This window comes from Marmota flaviventris, chromosome 9 (genome assembly GCF_047511675.1).
Source record: "Marmota flaviventris isolate mMarFla1 chromosome 9, mMarFla1.hap1, whole genome shotgun sequence".
NCBI lineage: Eukaryota > Metazoa > Chordata > Mammalia > Rodentia > Sciuridae > Marmota > Marmota flaviventris.
In genome coordinates this window covers 76,328,570-76,341,040 of record NC_092506.1, presented here as the reverse complement: position 1 = coordinate 76,341,040, position 12,471 = coordinate 76,328,570, and the positions used below count along the sequence as shown (strand labels likewise).

General features: G+C 32.9%; 1 protein-coding gene across 2 annotated transcripts in view; it reads left to right on the top strand.

Moving 5' to 3' along the window:
- The window catches only part of Nox4 (NADPH oxidase 4), a 169,849-nt gene that overhangs the window by 77,240 nt on the left and 80,138 nt on the right, over positions 1–12,471 (top strand). For both annotated transcript variants that reach the window (XM_071617160.1, XM_027942593.3), the window contains exons 10-11: positions 1,678–1,842; positions 1,989–2,051. In XM_071617160.1, the coding sequence (XP_071473261.1) occupies positions 1,678–1,842; positions 1,989–2,051 (228 nt within the window). The remainder of the gene's footprint in view (positions 1–1,677; positions 1,843–1,988; positions 2,052–12,471) is intronic.

Here is a 12,471-nt window from a genome sequence, read left to right as displayed (position 1 = left end):
AAAAACAGTATTAAGACAACTATATACTACTAATTATTATTTCATTGTATGTTATTATATTGTAATATTTATACACAATATCATCAATGACAAATGGTATAATTGATTTATTGAATGCTTTATATTCTAGGCACTGTGCTGAAATGTTCTGTATTAATATATTTTTTTAATATTTAAAATGACTATTAGAAGCAATTACTGTTATCCTCAATTTTCTAATGAAGAAATTGTATTTAAAATGCATAAAATATCTTGATCAAAGCCTCTAAGACAGTAAATGGTACAGCTAGAATGCAAACTTAGTTCTTTGACCAAATGCTTGGTCTTGGAAAACTTCTCCAAGTACTTAGCTAAGAGTTTAGCTAATCTTTCCTTGTAGCTGCGGGAACTATCCACATATAAATTCCACCCTGGCTCTATCTGTTCTGAATGAAGGTAGGGAATACTGATGTCAAATTTTACTTTACAAAAAGAAGAATTGGAAGTCAAAAACTAGAATTTGTAGAAGATTTTTTAATAAATGTGCTAGTTTTGTGGTTTTATTAGTAATAATCCTCTAGATATCTATCAGACTTTATTATTTCCAAAAGTTTTCTGAGCCTCACAAAATGCTGTGTATTGGACAGGGCAGGTATGAGGACTGCCACTTTGCTTATGCAGAACCTGGTGCTTAAAGGGTAATTGTTTCAAAGTTTCAAGGTAGCTACTTTGCAGAACTTGCCCTTCCATGTCTATTCTTCACACAGTGTGAGGCTAAACTTATAAAAAAGAGACCCACTCTAACTTCATGGAACGGGGGAGTCCTGGATCAACTATGTAAATAAGATTTAAGAAATGACCATTAAAGTAAGATTTAGTTAGAGGCTTCAAAGTGGTGAGAGAGATATAGTGTGCTGTTGTAAAGGAAACATTGGCCCCATGGGCGGTAATTCCCAGTTGTAAATTGTCACGGTTTTTATATAAGTATTATTATCTGCTCATATTATTTAAAAGTAAGTTGTAAACAACATGCCTGGAATGTTTCATTTTTAAAAGATGTATGTGCATATAAATGTGTATGCATTGTGTATATGTGCATTTTATACATATACACAATATGCATTAAAATATCTAAGGCATTATCTTTTTTTTAATATTTTGTTTTTTAGTTTTATTTGGATACAATACCTTTATTTTATTTATTTATTTAAATGTGGTGCTGAGGACGGAACCCAGTGCTTTGCATGAGCTATGCGAGCGAGCCTTCTACTGCTGAGCCATAACCACAGCCCCGCATTATCTTTTTACTACACTTTGGACTGGTGCTTTTTTTTTTTTTTCCCTAAAACCATCCTTAGATAAATCTGAGGTTTCAGTTTGCTTTTATTTTCTTTTACAGAGACAAATTGTGTATATACATTATATTTTTGTGTACACATATGGATGTAAGAAAGAATGAATGGTGGTTATGCCTGGGGTGTGGGCTTGAGGTTGGGTCTCAACAGTAGTGTATTTTGCACTCTCTTTTTGTTTGAATGAATGAGCATCTATTATTTTGACTCATTTTAATTTGCATTTTATTATTAAAAATACAAGCTGAAATGTTATTATCATAATGTATAAAATAAGCATTCAGGCAGAATATACATACTTACAATTTAAGTGTTTTGAAATATATTTTTGAAAATTCTCCTTTAGACTTGGCTTTGGATTTCTGGACCTTTGTGCCTATACTGTGCAGAAAGACTTTATAGGTGTATCCGGAGCAATAAGCCAGTTACCATCATCTCAGTCATTAGTCATCCATCAGATGTCATGGAAATCCAGATGGTCAAAGAAAATTTTAAAGCAAGACCTGGTCAGGTGAGTCAATGGTCAACAACTTTAAAAACACCCTTAATTTCTTAAGTAATTACAAAAAATATAAAAAATTAGTACACATAGCTTCATTGGGATAGTTGAGTTTCTTTTTTAGTAATTTAAAATTAATCTGTTTGTTGCTTTTTCAGTATGTTATTCTTCACTGTCCCAGTGTATCTGCATTGGAAAACCATCCATTTACTCTCACAATGGTAAGACACTTGTTTCTTGTTTTTAAAAATTTTAGAGTGCAGTGGATTTTTATGTGCGTTTTTAACTTCATTCAAAAAATTATTCAAGGCTTTTGTAATATTCTTAATGTTTCAGTAAACTATATTTTTACAAAGAAATGCACCCATTCAGAACCTATGTGGTTGTTTATTACTTTCTGACAGTTTACAATTTGATACGTAACGTGCTTCAAATATATTAAATATTGTTCATTCAAAACAGAAAATTTCTGAAATATTTTCACTTTCCCTTTTATGAAGTATTTTTGAAAATAAAATACAGTTTTCTTTAGATAGGTGGAAAAAGAGGATACTCTGAATTGAAACAGAGGAATTAGAAAATAAGATTAAGGATATGAGAATCAGAAAATGAAGGCAACATTGCCCACATGGATTATAAAATTGGGATTTTGGAGACTTTAGGATACAACATTGGAAGCCAAGGAGCAGGGCCATGTCCATTGCTCCTCTAGGATGTGCCTGTGACAGAGGGTTATTCTTTTACATACTGACTGCAAGGGGCTTGTTGAATATATCTCACTAACAGAACCTCCATCTGGAGTTTCATATGAATCATGTGTTATTTCTGACAGATATAAGACATTTCCCTTTCTCTGCATTCATGTGTCCCATAAACATGAAATTGGTATCATACAAAGAAGATAAGAATGAAAAAAGAAGAAAATGTCTAAGTAAATTGTCTTTATTTAAGTTGACATAATTTTATAATGATAATTTTTTTTTTCAGAAATTGACCTTTCCTTGTGTTGAGATTTATTTTGAAATTGTTTCCTTACCAGAGCATGAAATAGTAAACATTGGATAAGCAAAGAATACAGTTGCTGAATGGCAAGTACAGACAAGGGAGACTTTAATTTATTTTATAAAATAATTTCCAACATGCTCAAAAGTAGAATAGTATATACAGGAAGGTACGATATACCCATCAACAAACACATAGAATATATGGTTTTTTTTGGTATACACTACCACTGAAAACTTTTATGCTCTCTCAACACAGAAAATCAAAGAATTTCTTACCTACAGTACACATTGAGTAGAGACCTCTAGGTCCACCCTTCTTCTGTTAGCCCAGCCTCTTTCATGAGGCAAAATGAGAAACACAAAAGGAGTGGAGTGTACAACCTGAAGGACTTTATGCAGGTTCCTAATGTGGGCTGCCCAGCTTTTTAAAATGAAATTGTGGTAAGATCTATGACAGCCTTGTCACTGGCTTGAAACAAAATGGGAGGGAAATTAGAGGGGTTGAAGGGAATGTAAGGAACAGATAGAAGAAATGAAACTGAAGATAAGAGAGAACTGAAGAAGGGAGACCAAATTATATGTCATATAAAATGAAATTGTGTGTTTGTATAAAGGGCACAGAACTTTAGAATTCAGCTGTTATTTATTAGTTCTGTATGTTGTGAGTGTATCTCCTGACTTCCCTAAGTTTCAATTTCTTGGTCTGCAAAATAGTGCTAGTGGTATTTATCCTATAAAATAACAGGTATACAACCTTAGTTACATGACTGCTGCCCAGTACTTTGTAATTATATTACTATTAACTTTGATAATATAAAATATCTTCTTTCAATTTGAATCATTTTATTCACTTCTGAAATTATACTTTTTAAAAGTGTTTTCATTATCACATAATACTTATACAAAATAGTGGGTTCATTCTGACATAACCATACTTGCATGGAATATAATTTGCTCCATTTCAGGACCCAATACTTCCTCTTTATACCTTCCCCCATTTCACTTCCTCTATTCTACTTATCTTCTTTGTATTTATTTATTTTTAAAGTTGTGCTTTATAGATATACATAAAAGTGGACTTCACCTTTATACATATATTAATATATATGTATAACCTTAATTACCTTTATACACATATTCATATATACAAACATAATTTGGTCTATTTCATTCTGCAGTTCCTCCCTTTTCCTATACCCTTCCTCATAGGGAATCTTCAATTCCCTTTCTCACAATCACTAATGTTCCTTCCATTTCATGGGTTCCTCCCTCATACCTTTTTTCCTTATTTTACTCTAACTTCCATACATGAGAGAAAACAATTGACTTTAACTTTCCAAGCATGGATATTGTGAATTGTATGATGATTTTCATTCTTTTGGAAAATACTAAGGGGTGGTATAGCTGGGTTATACTGTGTTCCATTCCTAGTTTCTTGAGGAATCTCCATGCTGCTTTCCAAAGTATCTGACAATTTGCAGATCCATTAACAGTGTATGATTGTGCCTTTTCTTCCACATCTTTACCAGCATTTATTATTATTTGTATTCTTGATATTTGACATTCTAGCTGGAGTGAGAAGGAATCTCAATATTGTTTTGAGTTGTATTTTCCTGATTGCTTGGGATGTTGAATATTTTTCACATATTGCTAGCCATTTGTATTTCTTATCTTGAGAAATGTCCAGTTTGTTTTATTGCCCATTTATTGACTAGGGTATTGGTTTGTTTGCTTTTTGATGTTTTTTTTTTTTTTTGGAAGGGAGGGAAGTCTTTATATATTCTGAATATTAATCCCCCAACAGAAGAGTAACTGGCAAAGATTTTCTGCCATTCTGTAGGCTTTTTCTACCTGCTATTCTATTCTATTCCATTGGTCTTTATGACTATTTTGATGCCAATATTGGGTGGTTTTTTCTGTTGTTGTTATTGTTGTTGGTTTTTTGTTTTTTTGTTTTACTACAGGTCTGTTGTATAATCTTGCATCATTATTCTTGCTGAGGATTGCTTTAGCTATTCTGGGTCTCTTATTCTTTCAAATTAATTATAGGACTATTTTTCTGTTTTATGAAGAATGCCATTGATATTTTGATGGGAATTGCATCAAATTTGTATATTGCTTTTGGTAGTATAGGCATTTGGACAGTATTAAATCTGGCTATCCAATAACATGGGAATTCCTTTCATCTTCTAAGGTCTTCTTCAATTAATATTTTAAAAAATATACTGTAGTTTCATTGTAGAGATCTTTCACTTGCTTTGTTAGATTTTTTTTCTTCCAATTTTCTTTCAAGGTTACTGTGAAAAGAATACTTAACCTGATTTCTGTCTCAGCAGCTTCATTATTGGAGTATAGGAAATATATTTTTTATTGTATGTTGACCTTTTATCCTGCTACTTTGCTGAATTTGTTTATCAGTTTTAGAAGTCTTCTGGGAGTTTTTGGGGTTTTCTAAATATATGATCATGTCATCAGCATGCAGAGATAATTTGACTTCTTTTTTTCCTATTTATATCCCTTAAATTCCTTCTATTGCTAGATTATTCTAGCAGGAATTTCAAGAACTATGCTGAATATGAGTGGTTGAGAGTTGACATCCTTGTCTTATTCCTGATTATAATGAAATGCTTTCAGTTTTTCACCATTTTCAGTATGATGTCATCTTGAATTGGTTGTATATATCTTTATAAAGTAAAGTAAGTTTATAAAGTACAGGTAAGTTCCTGCTATTGCTTGTTTCTCCAGTGTTTTTAACATGCATTGGTGGTGGATTTTGTCAGTGGCTTTTTCTTGAGATGATCATATGATTCTTGTTCTTAACTCTATTTTGTGGTGAATTATATTTTTTGATTTACATATGTTCAACCAACTCTGTACCCCTAGGATGAAATTCAGTTGACCATGGTGTACTATCCTTTTAATGCATTTTTGAATGTAGCAGGATAATATTTTATTAAGAATTTTTGCATCTTTGTTCATCAAGGATATTAGTGTGTGGTTTTCTTTCCTTGATGTATTTGTCTGGTTTGGTATCAGAGTAATATTGGATAAATAGAATAAATTTGGCAGTGTTCTCTCCCTTTTTGTTCCAGGGGAAAATTTGAGAATACTCAGCATTAGTTCTTCTTAAAGGTCTGGTACAAGTTGGCTAAGAATCCATTCATCTTTGGTGTTTCTTTGAAGGCTTTTTATTGTTTAAACCTATTGCTTGATGTTGATCTGCTAAGGTTTTCTCTATTCTCATGGTTCAATTTGAGTGGTTTGTGTATGTCAAGAAATTTGTCAGTATTTTGTAGATTTTACAGTTTATATAGTTTAAATTTTTAAAATAGTTTCTAATGATTCTTTGTATTTCCAAAGTGTCTGTGGTGATATCTACTTTTTTATCTGTAATTTTGTTGATGTGGATCGACTCTTTTGGTTAGATTGGCTAAATGTTCATCAATCCTGTTTATCTTTTCAATGAACCACCTCTTTGTTGTATTAATTCTTTTTGTCTTGTTTCTTTGTTATTAATTTAATTAATTTTAGCTTAAATCATAATTTTTCTTGTCCTTTACTAATTTTGTAATTAGTTTTTTTCTTCTAGTTCTAGGGTCTTTAAATTATAATATTAGATTATTTTGGATATTTCTGCTTTAAAAAAATATATATATAGACACTCAAATCTAAAACTTTCCTCTTAGAACTGCCTTCAGATTGTCACAGAGATTTTGATATATTGTATCTCTATTCTCATTTGTTTCTAAATATTTTTTTTATTTCTCTACTGATTTCTGGTATGATCCTCACTCAAAATTTTATACATAATCTCAGGTGTTAAAATGGTTTCTATTTTTTAATCTTGTTATTGATTTCTAATTTCATTGCATTATGATCTAATATTATACAAGAAATTATCTCTTTTTTTTTTGTTTTGTATTTGCTAAGACTTGTTTTTTGTCCTAAAATATTGTCTTTTTTATAGAAGGTTCCCTGTGCAGCAGAGAAGAAAGTGAATTTGGTTGTTAATGAATCAAATATTTTATAGAGTTCTGTTAGGTCCATTTGATTAATATTACATTTTATTTCTGAAATCTTACCTTGTTTATACTTGAGTGACCTATCTATTGGTCAAGGAGGTGTGTTAAAATCACTCAGTATCATTGTATTTGGGGTTATTTGATTCTTCTTTTGAGTAAGATTTGTTTTATACAGATTTGTTTTATACTGTCTAAGTGTACTGACATTTGGGGCATGAATATTTAAAATCATTTTATCTTGTTGGATGATTCCCTTAAACAGTGTGGCATGGCCTTCTGTGTCTCTTCTGATTTATGTTGTGTTGAAGGCATCTTTGTCAGCTATGAAAATAGACACCCTTGCTTACTTTCAGTCTCCCTTTACACAGTATAGCTTTTCATCCTTTCCCAATAGCCTATAGATGTCTTTCCCTATAAGATGACTCTCTTATAAAACAGCCTATGGTTGGTCTGTGTTTTAATCTGTTCTGCCAGTCTGCTTTAGTTGGGGAGTTTAAACCTTTTACATTTCGTTTTATTATAGAAAGATGATTTTTTTTTCCTGACATTTTGATTTATTTGTCTAATTCAGACTTGATTATTCTTTGACTATTCTTCTAGTGAGATTCATTCTTATGTTGGCTTTGATGTTTATTTATTTATTTGGTACTAGTTATTGAATGCATGAGTGTTTTACCACAGAGCTACATCCCCAGTCCTTTTCATTAAAAAAAAAAAAAAAAAAAAAAAATGAGCAAGGGTCTTGCTGAGTTGCTGAGGTTCCCACTAGGTTGCTGAGACTGACCTTGAAATTGAAAGTCTCTTGCCTCAGCCTCGGCCTCTGGTATTACAGGTGTGGGCCACCATACCCAGCTTCTGGTATTTGTTTTTCATTTCTTCTTTATGGAGTATTTTAGAGTATGTTTTGTAGTGCTAGCTTAGTATTATAAATTGTGGTAATTTTTTTGTATCATGGAAATGTTTTAATTCATATTTAATTCTGAAGTTTAGGTTTGCTGGATAGAGCAAACTTTGTTGGTACCCGTTTTTCATGGCGTGGTATATATTATTTCAAGGAGAAGGTGAGAGTAGTGGGAAGACAGGAATATAAAGAGGAAGAAAAAAGGAAGGATCATGAACCCAAATCAGTTTCCATGTATTTAAATGCACTGACATTTGGGGCACGAATATTTAAAATCATTTTATTTTGTTGTTGGATGATTCCCCTAACCAGTATGAGTTTAACTACTATATAATCGTAAAGCTGCAATAATAATAATAGTAACAACAACAATAATAAAGAACCTGAACGCTGATAACATTGTGCACTATTCTATGCTTTGGTAATGTGGGATTGTTCTGTTTTTGTTTAATTGTTTTGAGAAGGAGGATTTATTTCAGTGCATTTACTGTGGTTGGAATTCAGAAAGCAATATAAAATATATTGAGTTTACCAATGTGAATCTCTTTTTTGTAAGTTAAAATTATCTAATATTGGCAATTTCATATGACTTAACCTCACATTGTTTTAAAAGCTTACTTTAACTTTGTGAACTATTATTTTCTATTTTTGGCTAATTTGTTATTATGTCTATCTATGGCTGACTTTGGGGGTCTGCATAAGTTCTATTTAGTTCTATTACTAACATGGTGAAATACTTTAGAATTTTTTTTGAAAAATTTTAGGCACATTTTAGTGTCTTGTTGCAATAAAAATTAAATAGTGTTCTTTCAGCTTTGAAAAGATGTTTTGGCTTCAAATATCTATATCTATATATATATTATATATATACACACATATATATAATATATATATAATTTTCTAAGAGAATAGTTTGTATAATATTAAAAGCTAATATGTAGAATAAATTTTATAGTGCTTAGCATTTAAATTTTATTATAAAATTGATGTAAGAAATTTAGAATTATGACCTTATTCTCATAATAAGATAATTTATATAATATTTGACCTTTCAATTAAAAAAAAGAACAACAAACCTCTTGGCTGTTAGGGTCTTGGCATAGAAATCATTAGAAAATCTAACTGGCTTACCTCTAAATATTACCTCTATACGTTTTCTCTTCCAACTTTTAAAATTTTATCCTTATTCTGGGTATTATACGTCTTAATTACAATGTATCTTGGAGAAGATCTTATTAAATATTGTCTATTTAGGCTCTAAGTGGGTCTTGTATTTGGGTTGCCATCTTATTTCTAGGGTTTGGAAATTTTTCTGATATTATTTCATTGAAAAGGTTGTGCATTTCTTTAGTTTGTATATTCATGCCTTGTCTATACCAGTGATTTAAAGGCTTTCTCTTAATGTTATTCCCATCTGCTGAGATGATTATCTCCTACTTTTATGCAAGAGACTATTTTGTGAGCTTTTTGCTATTAAAGCCCACAGGCAAAGTAAATATCCAAATATTGATACTGCCGTTCAATGTATCCTCTGCAATGCCAAATCTCAGCACCACTTTGAGAGAAGATACTAAACCCTATTAACTGCAAGCACTTCAGATCAAAGCCATGCATTAATAAACATCAGGAAAAATAAAAATAAACTTATTGAAAATATTTTCCATTGTTCCTCTATTCCAAGTATAAAATCATAATAATGTTCTTAAATAGATTTAGAAATGGATTATTGAATATAGTAAAATTACTCTTACACTATATAGATGTTGAAAAGAGAAGATTAAAAAATGAGAAAAGGAAGAAAAAAAGAGATATAATAGACAAGTAATATGAACCAAGGTACAAAAAAGAAATGAGATTTAAGGCAGGAGATTAACATTTAAATTTTGTTATAAAAATTATGTAAGCAATTTGGAATTATCACCTTATTCTCAAAATGAAATAATTTCCATTATATTTTACCTTTAATTTTTAGAGAAACAACTAACATTAAGGATAAGGCAAGAGGGAAAAAAGAGATAAGAGGAGCAAGTATAAAGCAGTATTAGGAAAGCAAAGATGAGGAAAAGAATTATTCCAGTTAATGCTCTAAAACACAATAAATACAATTTATTGGGTTGAGGACTATAATATCAAATATTGAGGGAACATGTATTGATTCAATACAAAAGTAATATTTTAAGATCAAAATTGATGTTCCAACTATTTATGATATTTAATGTCTAGGTGGGGAGATTTCTTACTGAATCTTCCTAATTTGAATGTTATAAGGATTTGAGTATAGCCATGTAAGTGTATACACAGTATCAGTTTTGTTGCCATGAGTTTTCATTTACATGCAGGGCACTATATACTCTGATAGTCACAGTGCTGGTTTGTTCTTTCTTTTTTTCTTTAGAGATTTTATAGTTGATGTGGCTATTTTACTTTATTTTTAGTTTATTTTAGTTGACATAATAATTGGGTTGGGGATGTAGTTGTGTTGTAGAGAATATCCTGGCTTCCATTCTCAGCACAAAAAACATCTATTTTGTGGGTTTTAGGATGATGTTTTGATATGGGTATACAATATGTTATGATCAAATTAGGCTAATTAGCATATTAATTATCTCAACTATTTATTTTTTAAAATGGCTAGAAGAGAGTTTAAATTCTCCTCTGTAGCTGGTTCTTTATCATTCAGATTTCAGCTCACATGTTATCTTTATTCTCCATCTCCTTATCTAATGTCACTCTTTAACCTGTTATCCTCTTTAAATTTATTTTCTAAAGCTCATTCTTAATTGTAATGATTAGATTTATAATTTGTTCATGTATTTTCTATTTGCCTTTGCTCCTTGAGAAAGCAAAGTACACGAGTGAAGGGCCTAGTCTACCCTCTGTTGTCAATCTCTCCAACAGTGTTGAGAACTGTGTGTGAGGAACAGTAGGCACTCTGAAAGATTGTGGCTGGGTGAATTAAGGTGGGGGGCATGTCTATAGCTGTCATTGGATTCTAAAATTTAAGAAATAGTCATTGAAAGGATTATTTCAATTATTTTTGTCAGTAATTTGGAACCTGATTGTATAAACCCTCAGCTGGCAGGCTAAGAAGTTGATTGGATCAACATAAAGATTTGGAGGGGAGAAGCATATCAGGACTGCTCTGTAGGCAGCTCCACTGGGCACATTTCTTCCAGAAATGTCTATGTTCTGCTGCTATGGGATGTTTAGAGGGAAAGAAGACTGGGATGGTGGCCTGGAATTCTCTCTCAGATAGTATTTAAGGCCTTACTGTGATGATAGTGGACAAAAAAAAAAAAAAAAGGATTTAGGATGTTTAGAAGATGCCTTAGCTTTACTCTCAGTTTCCCTGAAAATGAAGGTAGTGATTATACTCTGATATAATTCTAGGAGGCACCCTCTGATTTTTGGTATGTTTAGGTATATATGAGTTTTTTGCTGGGTCAGAGGAGATAGTTCCTAATTGTTTGTGCCTTATCAGTCAAGTTACTCTCTGTTCAGGGATGCAGTGTTATGTGCCCTCCTAAAGAAAAGTTTCATGTATTCAGCACTGTCAAATCCAGTGTGGGCTCCCGTGTGTATATTTCGGAGTGTGTAGGGTGTGGGAATGTAGGGCCACTGCCCTTCTGGAGTGCACAGGTAACAGGTTGGTGGACTTGTATCTGGGCACTATGGGTGGTGGGCAGTAGTGGTGTCTGTGTGATGCTTCTATGAAAACCTCTTTTGGGGGTATACTGCAATTTTTTTCCACTAGTACCTTGGGAATCATCCACATGAATTGCCTTCTGTTGGTCTGAATTTCATCTGAATGAGAACTGAGTTAACTGGCAACTCTGGGACTCCCATCTAGGCTCTTGGGGCACACACACTACTTCCCTGGTTGCTATGGTTTTGTCTGTAGTAGGTGCTTATTTATCAGTCCAGAGGCCTGAATCTGCATACTTTGAGGTTTCTGCATCTGCTTGCTCTTTTTATTGAGTGTGGGGGCGCGTGGTACAGGGCTCAGGACTGTTGCTGTTGTGGGACACTGAATGCCTGTTCCCTGTGCAGGGCTTCTTTATAGCATCATACAGCGTCATCATTGTTTGCATCATGGGTCCTGTGAATATAGGCTCTCTCTGGGTGGTTTGTGGCACAAAGGACTCCACCCTGGCTGATGTAGATCACTGAGGTACCATTCTAGTGACTGGGGTAGAGTGACACTTGACACATCTGAGCTCCTGCAGCCAGTGATTGTGGACCACTGTGCACTCATTTCTCTCTGCTGGGGCTTTTTTATAGTGGTGGTGTCTAAGCACATGGTGACTTTCTGTAGCTGTGGGAACTGTGGGTGAAGGCTTTCTGTGGGCGTCGGAGGCATAGAAGCTTCCACAACTAGGTGCAGCTCACCTGGCTTTTACCAGTCAGTGTGACTGTGCTAGGGTATCAGATGAGTCATCTTGGCCTGACCTACTGAGGAGGTTATGCAGAGCCCTGGGTTTGGGTTAGCATCCCCCAGGAATGATTTGGTTTTGGGTCAGCTCTATCTAGTCCTTTCATCTAAGGTGAGGGAGTAGGGATTTTGGTAACCTCCAGCTAGCAGGGATTCCAAAGCTTCCTTCTAGATGAATTACTGAGACAGCCCATTTCAGAGACCATCTCAAGAACCAGCATTTTTGCTACTCTAGGTGAGTAGAAGCTGTAGTGATTTTAAATCCTCCTAGGGACAGGAGGA